The sequence below is a fragment of the Crocuta crocuta genome, unplaced genomic scaffold (assembly GCF_008692635.1).
Source record: "Crocuta crocuta isolate KB4526 unplaced genomic scaffold, BGI_CrCroc_1.0 scaffold165, whole genome shotgun sequence".
In the NCBI taxonomy this organism is placed as follows: domain Eukaryota; kingdom Metazoa; phylum Chordata; class Mammalia; order Carnivora; family Hyaenidae; genus Crocuta; species Crocuta crocuta.
In genome coordinates this window covers 2,135,594-2,151,269 of record NW_027530502.1, presented here as the reverse complement: position 1 = coordinate 2,151,269, position 15,676 = coordinate 2,135,594, and the positions used below count along the sequence as shown (strand labels likewise).

The following is a 15,676-nucleotide window of genomic DNA, read 5'->3' as shown; positions in this document are numbered from 1 at the left end:
ACCGACTAAGCCACCCAGGCGCCCCTCTTTCTGTTCTTAAGCATATTCTTAAAAACTTTAGTAGCATTAAAACCTCTATAATTTATGCTCAAACTATTTTATAAAGAGGATATTGTGGTATGAATAAGATTTGTCTTTTTCCTTAGTGAATATGCAAAGTACATATATTTAGAAATGAAAAAAAACAGTGAAATCTCAAAAAAATTTCATAAAAATAAGAAATGGTATACAGAAAGACATATTTTAATCCTTATAATTAAAGCAAAGGTAATTTCATTAGCAATAGGAGTAAAAGTTTAGATTTCATATTTTCTGAAAGGGAATTTATTCAAAGATTGCAAAAACATGAATACCAATTTGTATCAGTAGGTGGCAGAAAATCACACACAAGAGAAGTAATAATTTTGCTTTCCCCTTTTCACATGACAAATGAAACCACTGAGCTACTTCATGACTGCAAAGCCTGTGAAGACAATTACTACACAGGTCTTAAATCAGGGAAGTTGAGGAAACAGTGTAATTCCAAGATGGGGCTAATTCACCTGAGGTATGAGGCAAGATCAAACAATAAATATACAGAAAAGCCTTACTTTCAGACATTTAATTTTATAGCTTTAAATGTTATGCTGAAATCACTAGTTGCAAATGTAAGTATGCAATACACTTGATGGCCTGTGCATCAAAAAGGCCCACAGGTAATGAACATATATGAGCTGATACAGAGCTAGGTTCTCATTTAAGCAAGGCAAAGCATTCCTACTATGCTATGCGCTCCTTCATTGGACTAGGCAGTATTTACTATGCTGTGCTGAACTGTATGCTGAGCTGTCTGGGCTACTTGTTAATATAGCCTTCCACAAATGCCTTCTGTATGTTAAAGCTTTTAGCATACGAACTTTATCTTGGCAGTAAGCTAAATGCTCTGTCTTTTCCATCAAAGCAACTCTTTCAGAGTTTTGGTCTCAGAAAGAGCAACAGCCGTATACACTTTTAAAGTGATTTCTTTTAATTTAATTGGTTTAAGACTATGTCAGGTAAGAATAATAATGAATAGCATATAAGTATATAGTGCTCACTCTATTCAAAGGTTTGGGGTAATTTGGAAGCCTAAACTATTTTAATACCCAAGTCTTTCAGTGAACTAAGTTTGGTCTATGAGGGGGAAAAGATGCTAAAATGCGGTAACAGCCAGAATGCCTAGAAAAAATTGCAGCCCCTTCAAAACGGAGAAACACCCTAGGCTCCGGGTGCTGAGATATCATCATCAGAGATCAGCAGGACTATGATTTTAAGTTGAAATATGAAACAGAACTTAAGGTGCACCATATTTAAGTTTCAACTTATTAAATTTAAATAAGTTATTTGAATACTAAGGAAATATTTTACGTCATAAGATGTACTTTAAAAGGAAGTTGAACATATTAAATATATAAATATGTTTGGAATTTTTGAAGTCATTTACTCAGCTTAAATGCTCAAGGGGATTCTGTATTTAAAAGTTATATAATTTGTAACTTTTTAAAAATTATATAGAAGAACCAAAAACTTGTAAACTGAACTTGGAAGCTTAAGAATTAGGTTGTAGGGGTGCATGGGTGGCTCAGTAAGTTAAGTATATAGTGTTCACTCTATTGAACAGATTCTGTGTCTCCTCACTCTCTGCCTCTCCCCTGCTCATGCAGTTTCTCTCTCTCTCTCTCTCCATGATAAATAAACATAAAAAAAAAGAATTAGATGGTAAAAGTTGTAACTTAAAGTTGAATTTTAATTTGAACAAATATCTGAACAGTATTTTCTTCACACATAAACACCTAATATTAACAAATAATAGTACCTCCTTCATGCTGGGAATGAAGATAAAGAGGTTTTGCCCTTAGCACCATGCAAGGCCATACCAAGTACTCAGTCACAGATGTGCTGCTGCTGTTCTTGTTGATTCTGATGTTACCACCGTTGTGGTTAGGGAAGCACTATGCTCCCTATCTGCCCATCTTGCCTAGATTTCTGGGTATGGGTTTAAGTGAAGAGAACCTGTGTCTCTAAAAGAGCAAACCAACACAGCCTTGTTGGAAGACACAATTTAGATTGTTCTACTTCACATCATGGTTTTAAAACAATATCCTTGACTTTGAGAATAGAAGGCAGTTATTTCAAAATCTAAAGAATAATAAATTATTATTACCTCTAATCATGCCAAGAATAATCACTGATTGCATGTTCAGGCAGAATGATTTTCCCTGAAAATGCTACAAAACTTTCTAGATGTTTAATTCACTTAAAATGTGTTAAAGCATATTTTGATAGAAACAGTACGGAGACATTTTACTTACTTATAGCCCCACGCAGTTATTCCTAATATGAGGGCCAGCACCAAGATGGTGCCAGCGATTATGCCTATTATGATATTGGTACCAGCAACACCTGTGGGGGAAAACAATGAAGATCAGTGTATATAATCGAAATTTTGATATGAAATTCTTTCAGGAACTTTATTCTCCATATTTGTAATCTTCATGCTAACAAAATTATTTGTTTTAAAAAGTGGGTATTTTTTCTTTTGCCAGTCTTAATTTAATTTTTTGAGCTACAATTGATATAATGTTGTAGCAGTTTCAGTTGTACAATATAATGATTTGATATTTGTATGGGCTGTGAAGTAAAAAAGTGAGTGTTTTTTAAAGGGATAAGAAACCAACCATTACTTAGCAATCCCCATCAATTGTGTTTTTTTAAACTTTTAATTTATTTTTGAGAGATAGAGACAGAGCATGATGGGTGGAGGAGCAGAGAGAGAGGGAGACACTGAATCTGAAGCAGCTCCAGGCTCCGAGCTGTCAGCACAGAGCCTGATGCACAGAGCCTGGGTCAAACCCAGAAACTGCTAGATCATGACCTGAGATGAAGTCGGACGTTTAACTGACTGAGCCACTCAGGCACCTCCCCATCAATTGTTTTTTTTAAAAATAATTCTTTGCTTACAGTCCCTTTTAATTCTTGTCCCAGAGCATTTTGCACAGTTTTATTTTCCATGTAATTTTCTCAAAAATAAGATGAGGTCACTGAACTACAAGAAGAGTAAAGACTGAAAGAAAAAAAGGGGGGGTGGGGGAAGGGTGAGCCTATTATATTGCCATAGCACTCTTTGGACAAGAACCTGTAGAAGAAATCCATGTTCTCTTTGACCCTGATCTCTTCCTCAGGAATTCCAGAGATGTTACAGTACATACAGCTCCATCTTTTTTTTTTTCAAGTTTATTTATTTTGAGACAGAGAGAAAGCACATAGGAGAGAGAAGAGAGCACAGGAGTGGGGCAGAAGCAGAGAGAGAGGGAGAGTGAGAGAATCCCAAGCAGGCTCTAAACACTGTCAAGCGCAGAGCCCAAAGCAGGAGTCAAACCCATGAGCTGCGAGATCATGATCTGACCCAAAATCAAGAGTCAAATGTTTAACTGACTGAGCCACCCGGGTGCCCCCATGTCACTCCATCTTGACAACTAATCCAAAGTTCTTATTGCTTTTGGTTGTACATGTGATACACTGTCTCTCAAAGATTAGCTCCTTAAGAGAGAAACCATGTCCACCAATTTATATAATCAGTGCTTAGGTGATATAGATAATAAAAGCACCTAGTCTTCGTAATAACGGCTGTTGCATCCTAGAGAAGGAAAAAAACAAAGAATAAGAAGACTATAGTAAGCAGGAGATCAGTGCTGGTCAGGCTTGACAGTGAGGCAGCAGCAGGCTGGCAGAGGGCCAAGGCAGGGCTGACTCTCAGGACTCAGTAATGGCACTGTTGTGTCTCCACCTGCTGTCAGGTAGGCAGAGATGTAATCCACAGCAGGGATCACGGTGGTGTGAGTGGCCCAGTAAGTCAAAGCCTTGGTCAAATTGCTCAAGTGATGGCCAAGAGCAGAAAAGACAGATCAGAAGCCGGGCTATTGAGCTGATGATGATTTATACCACACACTTCAATCACCCAGATCTGTTTCACTCAGGGAAGCTCAGATCTCTCTTTGTCTGCTGCACTCCTGAAGCATCCTTCTAGATGTCAACAATCAGTGATCATGTGCAACTAGAGCAGATGGCAAATCTCCATGACAGAAGTGGCAGCCTCCCTGTCTGGGAGCCCTCAGTAAGTCATTTCAGGCAGCAGGGCATCTGGGGCAACTTGCAGACTCCACCCTGGCCAGGTCCTCTGTGGGATGGGTGGATGCAGATGCCAGAGGACTCTCTGGGTCATTGGAGTCTTCCTACTCTAAGGCCTAGCATGTCTGTCTTCCTTTTCTTCCAGTGACTTTTAACAGGGACCAATAAACTTGGATGCTGGCCTGGTTATTTCTAGGTAATGGTAAGACTTTGGACAAGTCATTTAAATCCATGGACCTGAACAGCCACATCTCTGCATTAACTACTGTAAAAAAGCTCCACATTACCATTGCTAAGACTGGGGATACCAGAATCTTAATTCTTTGATCTTCCTTGCTAGAGTCATCTTGGCTAAGAATTTTAACCTGTCTGGAAGATTACAATAAACATACTTCTTTTTTCTCATTCTCTGGAAGTGAATGGACTTCATAATCTGAGAATTACTTACTGCAGAATACTCAATCATGAAAGATAATAAAATAGCTTAAAAGGGGACGTCAACTTGCAATGTCTGTGTTCTTTCAACTCTCTGTGTTTAATTTCGACTTCTCCAGTTGGACGACAATAGCTTATGGATCTGCACCTGTTGTTTATTATCCATGTATTTAATCCCTTTCCAGGCACCTTGGCCAAGGTTACTACTTCTAGAATTACCTACAGTTCAGGCTACAGAACCTGGGCTGAATAGAGACAAGATTCTGTAATGAAAAATATTAAAGTCGGGGCACCTGGGTGGCTCAGCCAGTTAAGCACCTGACTCTTGGTTTCGGCTCAGTCATGATCTCATGATTCATGAGACTGAGCCCCACATCAGGTCATGCACTGATCACCCAGAGCCTGCTTGGGATTCTCTCTCTCTCTCTCTCTCTCTGTCCCTCCCCTGCTCATGCTTGCTCTGTTCTCTCTGTCTTTGAAAATAAATACACTTAAAAAAAACATTAAAGTCAACAAAACATTTAAAAATCAATTCTTCAACTGTTTTTTTTTCCTATGCATTCGGTCCCCAAATATAAAACTCTCCCCTTAAATTCAGACAGTTCAGAAATAGAACTACTACTTTTTCACATAAAAGAAATGCTAGGGTTTTGTTGTCAGCCCCCCAAAAATATAATACTTGAAAAATCTCAGTCTGATGTAGGACAAGATGAGGCTCAAGCAGTAGTCTAAGTTATATTCAATATTACACATGATTACAATTTAATGGAAAATATCCATTTCACACTGTAGATTCCAGTTGTATTTTATACTTGAATTATAATCTAAATGAAACGGTCTGAGGAGTTCTCTTTTGTTATGTTTAAAAATGATGCATTGGCACCAAATCCAGTACCTACCATTGCCAGACAGAGTAATGCCAGTCTTGGAGTCTTCATTGTGAGGGAAGTAAGTACTGCAGTCTGCACCCACCCAGTGTCTGTTACACACACACTTCAGCTCATTACTGCAAACCTGAAATCCATGATCAATACAGAGGAAACGTCACTCTGATACAATGGCATGAAAAATAAACACTGATTTCTAACTGCTTTATGCCTAGAATTTGATGGTGCTGAAAAATTATTGGTACTTTCTTCTTCACACTAATTACCTTATTTCTCAATCAAGTACCCAAAATAATATTTTCTAGAGATCAGCAGTTAGACCCAAAGGGAATAATGAATTTTAAAGGGGAATAGGAGTTTACAGTTCAAAAAGAAATCAATCAAATTACTGTTTTGAATTTCATTAACTTAAATTTTATAGGAGGGAGGTTTTTATTTTTTTTATTTAAAAAAATTTCTAGCAAGGAGATTTTTAAAACTAAGCAGAATAACAATCATTTGCCAACTATCCAATACAAAAGTTCCTTTCTTCCAAAGAAAAGGTCAGGAATTCTAGGTGAAGAAAACATTGTTGTCATTAGCATGAATGAACAAGAAATAATTCCAATGTTTTTGCCCTATCTTCCCAAAAAGCATTTCCACTAACATCTTTTTACTTATTAAAGAAAGAAGACTTAGCAGACTGCTCTACAGGAGCAGAACTACTTACTACATGTCTTCTCCACTTTCATATGCCATAAGAATACCTATCCTTTGGCAAAGAGTTACTAGTAAAGCCTCCCTAAGAAACTTCTTGGCACATCCCTGAGGATCTACATGGAATGACTGGGATTAAAGGCTTACAATTTCAGGACAGGGATCCTTCACCTCAACTGGATAACATGACCAGTTCAAGCAAAGAATCTGGTGAGGGGAGAAAGAAAATCACAGTACATGCCAAAAGAAAGAAGTAAAAATTATTTTATTAGTATAGGAATTCCTAATTGAAAATGACAAAACTATCATCACTAATAGAGCATGTTTATCTAACCTACAAACTTTGTTATCTAGGACTGACATTATCAGATATATGACAAAGAATAAAATGTAGTCTTTTATACAATGCCATTATTTCTACTCATTTGTTGATAAACATTTCCCCGAATTATTCAGTTTTTATTTCAAGGAGTTATCCTCAGCTGATACACACTTGGTGTGGCCACAGCAGGTACTTATGATTTGTTCTAATTGCTCAGTGCCTGAACAATACCAATTGTTAAATATTGTGGCCAATGATCCTGATCTTACACCCTTTTTAAAAAATCCCATTACAGTTTATTAAAATTTCTCTCCCAGATCACTTGTAGAAAACTGGCCATTCTACTTCCATTACATGAGATCACATTAAATGTGATAAAAAAGAAAAATAGAAGAATTTGGTTAGGAAAACTATACTTTTTCTTATTCCCAGACTTGCACAGATTACACAACAGAAATATTCCAATGACCAAGACCAAATAACTGTTTACATGCCAGCTAGAAACATGGGTATGCATATTTTCCATTTTTACAAAATAAGCAGGTTAGGATCATATCTATTTCTGTGATATAAAAGAATAGATGAGTTTCCCTATGGCAAGGTACTAAATACTTACTCCATTTCCTGAACAAACAGTGCCTTCTTTATTGCTTAAGCAAGTACTAAAGTTGAAGGAAGCCACAGGAAGACACCTGTGTTCTAAACACATCATTTGGGGACCACAAGGTGTCCCGTCTTCCACATAGCCAAGATCTACATCTTCCTCAAGTTTCACATGCCCACCACTAAAAACAGGAAGCAAAAAGAAAATGAGATCCATTAAGTCACATTTATTTTGAGAATCTGCTTTACAAAACTAAAACACAGGTAATACTACCTTCTTTATTTTCTACTCATTAGCTAATAAAAACCAACAGCATAAGCATTTTCTTCCTTTAAATGAAGAAAGCAATTGAATCTTTTGATCCAATGCTCTTGAGATACTGACATATTTTAGAATTTAAATATAATTATTATATAAAGGCCTGAATTGAAGTAGCTTTATCATTTTGCCTTGGCTATCATGTACAAGTCAAGTGAACCATTATTGCTAGGATTTGATTTGGTAGGTAAGTAGGTTTCAAGATTTCAAACAGGTTTCAAACAAGCATGAGAAGTGGTTTGGCTATACATTTCCCAAGAAGGTTGCTAATTTATATTATAACTTCACTATTCAATAGAGCAAGCCTAAATGTTACATAGAAATTTTTTAAAAATCAGAATGAGGTATATTCATAATTGATTTATTCAAATGGTGCCATGTCAATGCCAGCACATAAATCTCCACTCTTTTTATTTATTTTTATCAAAATGTCATGTACATATAGTTTAAAGAGTCAATCAGATAAATCAGTTTTTTAAATGCAATAAAGTGGGTCAGTGCTCTCTCCACCATCATATATTCCTCCTTGGAAGAAACTACTTTCTACTTTTAATTGATTCTTTTGTTATTTATGCACATATGTTTAAATAATGAGTGTTACTATTTTTTATTTTTCTAAATATTATCAACCAACTTCCCTCTATGGAATTTGAAAATTTATGTCTTTCTCCTGTACCCCATCATAAGTTTTGTTTAATGAATAGTTAAATCAATAATAAAAGGGCACATTATTATGACTATGTAAATGTTATTCAGTTGAGTGATACAGTGTGCCATAATTAAACCTTTCCTTTTCCTGTGCAACTTTTCATCTTCCCTCAGATTAGCAAGTCTCTTATTTGTTGTCTTTTTTGCCTACTTTTCTAAGAATCTGTCACTAACGTAAAACTGATCAAACTCTGCTGACCCCAAATCCGTACTCAAGATGCGTCTGAGCATCAGTTCACCTTCCTGTAGAAATCTCTCCTGGAGTTTCTATCAGGAGTGTGCCCTGTTCCTGGATGATCTGGTTGTCTGCTGTACCTTGTGGAAAACTGTAACCCTCGGATGTCCCCTCACCATCTGCTGTAGGACTGCCTTGTCTTCTTGCTGGGTGTTTTGTTTCCTACATGCCCGGCCTTTCTCTTAGTTTACTCTTTCATTTTTGGTGGAGTACAATTTCCACAATAGCTTCCTGAGAAATGGTACAGGGGAATAAATTGGGGGGCATCTTGAACACCTAAAAGTGTCTCTAATTTTCTATTTTCACACATGATTGATGTCTTGCCTGGGTACATAACTGAGTTTGAAAACCATGTTCTCCATTGTCTTCTGGTTCCCAGGGCTCCTGTTAATAAGATCTTAAGTCTGACCCTTCCCCTATCCCCCAGAAACACTTGGGATTCTTTTCTTTATCCTAATGTTGTGAGATTTCATAGTGATATGTTTAAATGTGCCCCTAATTTCACTCAGTGTATTTGGCACTTGGTGAACCTGTCAATGAAGAAACTCAAGTCTATTCGTTGTAGACAATCAAAGTCACTCACTGACAATTTCCTCCCTGCTATTTTCTGTGTTCATCATTTCTATTCCAACTTGGTGAGGTTTTCTCTATGTTCCATTCCTCTGCTGCTTTAGCCCTACTTTCTGGGAGATAATTTCAACTACTGAGTTTAATTCCTACCTCCCTATTTTAAAATTTCCAAGAGCACGTTATTTCTATGGATGCTCTTCATTCTTTTTAATTTTTTTCTGTTTTCAGAGAGGGTGAGAGTGAGAAAGAGCTGGGTAAATGTACAGGGGGAGAAAGAGAGGGAATCTTAAGCAGGCTCCACATTCAACATGGAGTCTGAAACAGGGCTCAATTCTACAACTCTGGCATCGAGTTGGATGCTCAATTGACTGAGCTACCCAGGCATGTCTGCTCTTCATTAAATAGCACTCTATTCTGGTTTCATGACAGAGATATCTTATCTCATATAAATATTGACAGGTGCCTTTTTTCCTCACTGTTTTTATCTCTCTGTGTATGTGTGTTAGAGACTTTCTTCACGTGTCTGATAAACTGCTCATATTTGAGTTAGGAAATCAGATAAACGATAGGAAATTTTAGGGCTTTCTAGCTGAACATCAATGAAGCTAGATCACTTCCATACACCCTGATATCAACATTACTAGCTATCCTTCAGTTGGGAAACCCACTTTGTTATCTGCAGAATGTAAAGCTCAAATCTTCATTGGGAGGGTGAGTCTAACTGGGTCATCCCAGTTAGATGAGTCAGGAAGTAATTTGTTAGCAGACTTTCAACTATCTTCTTTATTTTAGCTCTTCCTTGCCCCAAATCCTTTACTCCTTCTTGCAGAAGTATATGATGCTACCAATTTATAAGCCTTTTGGGAACTGACTTTATATACTGGGTTAGCTCTCAGTTTTCCCCATTACTGACTTAGGAATTCAGCTTTCTTAGTTTTGACAACTATTTGCCACACATCCATTTGCTTTCTATGCTCCAAAATTTTGTTGCTGTTTTCTTCTCTCCCTTTCTCTGCCTCCCTGCAGATACATGAATTCTAAAAAAGATCCAGGTACAGTCACTTTAGTGGGATTTCAGAGGGAAGTAAAAGAAGATACATATATTTAATCCACTGATTTTACCCAGGAGTCCTCACTCATTTTCCTTAATAGGAATGAAATGCAAACCAAATCCTGCCAAGGTATTACTGACCCATTAAACATAACTCCAGCAACCACAGTCAACTAATTCATATCTTCTTTTCAACCCTCTTGTGTCAGGACTTACTCAGTCACCTCTCTGGGCTAAATTCCATGTTGGCTTGCTAACATGCATGGAACCTGAAAACAGAATCGATTCTACGTGACAGTCCTCAAAAATAAGATGACCAGGGGCGCCTGGGTGGCTTAGTCGGTTAAGCGTCCGACTTTCGCTTAGGTCATGTACTCGCGGTTCGTGGGTTCGAGCCCCGCGTCGGGCTCTGTGCTGGCTGCCAGCTCAGAGCCTGGAGCCTGTTTCAGTCTGTGACTCCCTCTCTCTCTGACCCTCCCCTGCTCACGCTCTCGCTCTCTCTCTCTCTCCTAGAAATAAATAAAACATTAAAAAAAAAAAAAAATAAGATGACCAGTATTCTAATGAAAGAGGCAGAACATTACCTGCAGTTTAATGTTCTTCCCTGCTGCACAACCAAAGTAGATGTGATTTCACCATCAAGTTCTCCAAGCCTTGGGATATTACCAATATTGGTGCACAAAAGGTAACCACAAAGCACATCCCTGTTTTAAAAGACACCAATTCTTTACTTCTTTCTCCAAAGAGAGAACAAACCACGTATAGTTAGAACAATAATCTTCCCTCATTTTAGCATTTGTTTTTCATCAACTATATTTTATTTGCTTAAGCTACAAGCTAAATAAGCCCAAATTACTTTGCCTCCCATTTTAAAAAGTGTCTTCTCTGAAACTCTTATTAGTGCACCAAAATCCCAACTGCGTTCTGGCTTTTCCTTTACGGTCCATTAGTTCAAGTATTTGTCTAAAAGAAATTACCCATTAAATAGACTTCTTTTAGATCAGAATCTCTTTCCCTAGAACATACTTGGATATGCTAAAACATTTTTTAATATTTGGTAAATGAATAAATGACCTTTGGATGAGTATTCTTTTGGAATACAGCTCTTTCTTCAGCCTGTTGCCCCAAAATTAAAGAAGAATTATGTGTGTGTGGGGGGGGTATGTGTCTATATCTAAATATAGCGCGCGCACACACACACACACTCATGATCCCTTTTTCAATATATTCCACTATTTCCCCAACTGCCACATATAATAACATAACTTGTAAAATATTTGCACCGGTATAAAATACCATCAGACATATTTTATGTATCTAGAACATTTTAATTACTAATATACAAAATGATAAAAACATATACTGATAAATATCTTGTCAAGAATGATTAGTAGTCTAGCAAGATTACATATAGAAATATTAGGATTTATCAGGTAGGGAAAAGAGGAAAATTAGAAATTATATCTACCACTAACAGAAAAATGTATTAATTCATCCTTAAAAATAATTTTTAAAAGTTATTTCATTTTATTGTATCTATAATAAACAAAAATCCTTTCTTAACATAGAAAAGATGGTCAACATTTTTATAAGTATTATTTATATGCACGGAGCTTACAAAGTACGTTAGGGTATATAGAGAAAAAAGACACAGTCAAGGAAATACATTCTGGGTGAGAAGAGAATTACACACATAAACCACAGTAAAACAGAGAGGCTGGTACAAGGGCCACAATAATAGAACAGAAGGCCATGCAAATTCAGAGAAGAGGGAAATGACTTTTTGTTAAGTTTGTTTATCTATTTTAGGAGAGGGGGAAAGAGAGAGCACGAGCAGGACAGGGACAGAGAGAGAGGGAGAGAATTCTAAGCAGGCTCCATGCTGTCAGCACAGAGCTTGACGTGGAACTCGAACCCACAAACTGTGAGATCATAACCTGAGCCAAAATCAAGAATTGAATGCTTAAATGACTGGACTGGGCCACCCAGGCACCCCAGAAATGATTTATTTCTAGAATAAACCCAGAAACAATTCATAAAGTGTTGAGAGAGGTAGGGGAGGGGCAGAGAGAAAGGGAGAGAGAGAATCCCAAGCAGGCTCTGCAAATGCAGTGCACAGCCTGATGCAGGGTTCAAACTCACGAATCGTGAGATTACGACCTGAACCAAAACTATGAGAAAGACACTTAACTAACTGAGCCACCCAGATGCCCCTCAGTAGAAAAGCAGAACACAGCATGCTAGAGATTCCTGGCTTAAAACACTGTTAAGTGGCCTTTGTAATATTTGAAGAGTTAACATAGGTTTTAGTTGGGGCAATAGGAAAGGAAATGAAAAGATGAAATAAAGACAAATGGTGGGAGAGTAAAAGGGAAGAATGGCCATGATTTGGCATCTGGACAATGTGTCAGAGGGAGGGTGGTACCAAGGACCATTGTGAGGCTTCTAAACTGAAGGACAGTGGTTATGATGACCTCTGACAAATATAGTGGTTTCAAAAAGACAGAGCCAGTTAACTGAGTATGTATTCTGGTGGCATTAATTTTTGTTGTTTTTGAGATGCTAGCAGGTGCCTTATAGGTGAGAAAGTCCTGAGGCAGCTGCAAGTGTGACCTGGGCCTCTGGGGAGAGGCCAGCATACATGTTAAGATTCGAGAGTCTTCTGTAAGGTGGTGCTGGGATGCAGTGAAAAGATGAGGTGAGCAGACAACAGAATCCTCTGGAGGATGCAGGGAAGAGGAAATGAAATGCTGAAAGTAACACTTGTGATTAACTAAGGGATAAACTCTGGGCAAACGTCATCTCACCGTTTGTTGCACTGTATCCACGTGTCTTTGTCTTTCCCACAGTTTCCCTTCTCCGTTCCTTCGATATTTAGTTTCTCATAGCAGTATTTGTCTGATGCCATCACCTCTGAAGCAGAATAGAGTTTTCTATCAGTGAGGGATAGAACACGTGAGCTGCTCAAATGGTTTGCAGTGAGGGAAAGGTGCCATTTAAGGACTCTTCATGGCAATGTGGCCAGTTCCAGAAACTATACCCATGGCTCTCCAGAGCTTTCCTTTACCACAGACATCCATGACTCAGCTACATTCTTCATGACTGCTCACTGGAAATTTGGAAAACCAATTTATATCTATCTTTGATAGAGTTGAGGCTGTAGGTTCCAAGAACAACATTCCTCAGAATTTGGCCAATAATTAGAGAAGATGCTACCAAATGGTTCCTGGAATAAATGCTCCACACTTTAACCTCAGTACCAAATACAAAGCACAAATTTTTCATAGGGCAATTTTTATTAATCATAATGGTGAGTTTTTGTTAAAATAATTCTGCACTAAAATTAAAGATTCAAAAAACATTATAATTTCTACCTTGTTTTCTAATTCTTAACAACTATCAAAAGACACCTTAATTTTATTCTGTTTCTAGATAAGACTGAACTCATCCTAAATGTATAAGTGCCAAAAAACATTTTAAACAATGTCAGCTTACAAAACTTTAATTTTGCTAAAGCCAGGGCTGGCTGCTGGAATTGTCCTGGAATGAGATCAAAAATGACTTTTGCAAACTAACCAAATGATTACTGTTTGTGTATATTTTATTTTTTTATTTTTTATTTTATTTTTTAATTTAAATTAAAATTAGTTAACGTACAGAGTAGTCTTAGTTTCAGGACCATTTTTAACGGGAAACAAACTGTAACTCTTTGTTTAGAGTGCAAACCTGCACACACTACCCCTCCCAGAAAGAATGCAGCCACTATTTGTGACAAGTAAAGATTAGCATTATCTTTAGAGCTTGCTTTCTAATACAAACTGTCTTCTGAAGGAGTTTCCAGCAAAAACTGCTTTCAAAAGGGCCAGTAACACTGGGGAAAAAATGGCACAACCTTTAAATACACACTTAAATGAAAATATAATTTAAATAATATGTTTTAGAAATCAATGTTGGGGCGCCTGGGTGGCTTAGTCGGTTAAGTGTCCGACTTTCGCTTAGGTCATGATCTCGCGGTTCGTGGGCTTGAGCCCCGCGTCGGGCTCTGTGCTGACTGCCAGCTCAGAGCCTGGAGCCTGTTTCAGTCTGTAACTCCCTTTCTCTCTGACCCGCCCCTGCTCACGCTGTCTCTCTCTCTCTCCTAGAAATAATAAATAAAAAAAAAAATTAAAAGAAAAAAAAGAAATCAATGTTAGGTTCCCCTGAGAATATCGGACAAACTTTGAAAGCAGTAACACTGAAAATTTTTTCTGACACTGCAGAGCTACCTCAGCAGAATGTCCCCTGTAATTTTCAGAGAGAGAGTTGAGGAAGAAAAAGCCACACTAGCCAAACTGCTACAGTGCTAAGCCAAGGGTGACCCTATCCAGGGTCCACGTCCATTCCATATGTCTGTATAGGTTTTGCTTCAGGACATTCAGCTGAGGGAAATGTAAGCGGAGCTCAAATTCAGGTTTGTTCTATTCTCCAGGCTGCACACTCTGGGGTGGACTTCACCTGCCTGGCAGCAAAAGCACCTTCTTTCTTGTCCAAAGGCACAGCCAACAAGCCCGATGTCTTTTCAAAGGAGATGCTCTTCTCTAATTTCCATGAAAGTGTCCCTTCCAAGACTCGCAGTGAGAATCCCCCAGTCACAAAGTGGTAGAAAACTTACTTCCAGCCCACATGTCATGTGGTCTGACATAATACTGTGAAAACAGTCAAGCCACGCTATTTACTTACTTTGCCCCCAGATGTATTTGCATTGTCTATCCCTGGTTTTACACCTTCCTCCAAAGCAAATCCCCTAAAATGGAAAAGCATACCTATTAATGATGCAGTTTCTGCTTATGTTGGATCACTGAAAAAGAAAATACAACTGGGAAAGCTAGTAGATGGGTATTATAAAGCCTTTTATCTTCAGAATGGATTATAAACCATTTAAACTGATTTTCCTATTCTGATTAGATTTCAGTATTTCTTTCATGATGGCACACATGAAAGACTTAGGTAAAGATGAAGTAACCTACCTGAATACCATCACATGAATATCCATCCATTTTATGAATATTTGGGGCACACTAGGAAATGAAAACAGAACTGTGAACCAAGCGCACAGCAAAATATCAGGCTGAACTCCCTGTAAAGTTTTCATTAAAAAAATAAATAAATAAAAGTCTGATAATATGGGCAAGTCTCTTAAAACATCTGAACATAAAAGCAACAAAGATCAAGAGAAAGCAAAAGGAAACACAACAACTGGTGTACTTTCCTCTAAAAATACGGATCTACCAGAGGCAAAAACAGTTGATTACATAGTAGCAAATAAAAAGAACTCACAGCAGTGATTCAGCCAACCCCAACATTTCAGAGCATCTTGCTTTATACAAATACATCATTCCTTAGAGTAAGAAACACGAGAGTGCAAAACAAAAGCAAGGAGGAGGCCAACATAAATGGAGCAATAGCTAGTTTCCTCTTTTTTACCATGAGAGGCACCACAGCCCTTACTCTTAAAATGCACCTTGAGCAGAAGTCCACCTTGCGCACATTAGAAAAAACATGCTATTTTATAGCCTGGTTTTCCCTTATAGCAATTGCAGAAAATTGTAAAGCATTCTTGTGTGGCTATAAACAGTAATTTGAAATTTATTACACATTTTTTACTATTTATAATAATTATACAATCACTTGAGAAAAGTTAAGAAAAGTCAAAACACAAAAAGAG

The 15,676-nt window shown here is 37.6% G+C and overlaps 1 protein-coding gene across 6 annotated transcripts in view; it reads right to left on the bottom strand.

Annotated features, from left to right (window-relative positions):
- The window catches only part of ADAM22 (ADAM metallopeptidase domain 22), an 80,944-nt gene that overhangs the window by 27,793 nt on the left and 37,475 nt on the right, over positions 1–15,676 (bottom strand). For 4 of the 6 annotated variants that reach the window (XM_077766823.1, XM_077766824.1, XM_077766825.1 and 1 more), the window contains exons 15-21: positions 14,979–15,029; positions 14,692–14,755; positions 12,780–12,885; positions 10,557–10,676; positions 7,103–7,271; positions 5,481–5,595; positions 2,331–2,421 (exon numbers count right to left, since the gene is read on the bottom strand). In XM_077766823.1, the coding sequence (XP_077622949.1) occupies positions 2,331–2,421; positions 5,481–5,595; positions 7,103–7,271; positions 10,557–10,676; positions 12,780–12,885; positions 14,692–14,755; positions 14,979–15,029 (716 nt within the window). The remainder of the gene's footprint in view (positions 1–2,330; positions 2,422–5,480; positions 5,596–7,102; positions 7,272–10,556; positions 10,677–12,779; positions 12,886–14,691; positions 14,756–14,978; positions 15,030–15,676) is intronic. The other 2 variants (XR_013335756.1, XM_077766827.1) reach the window with 1 other exon arrangement.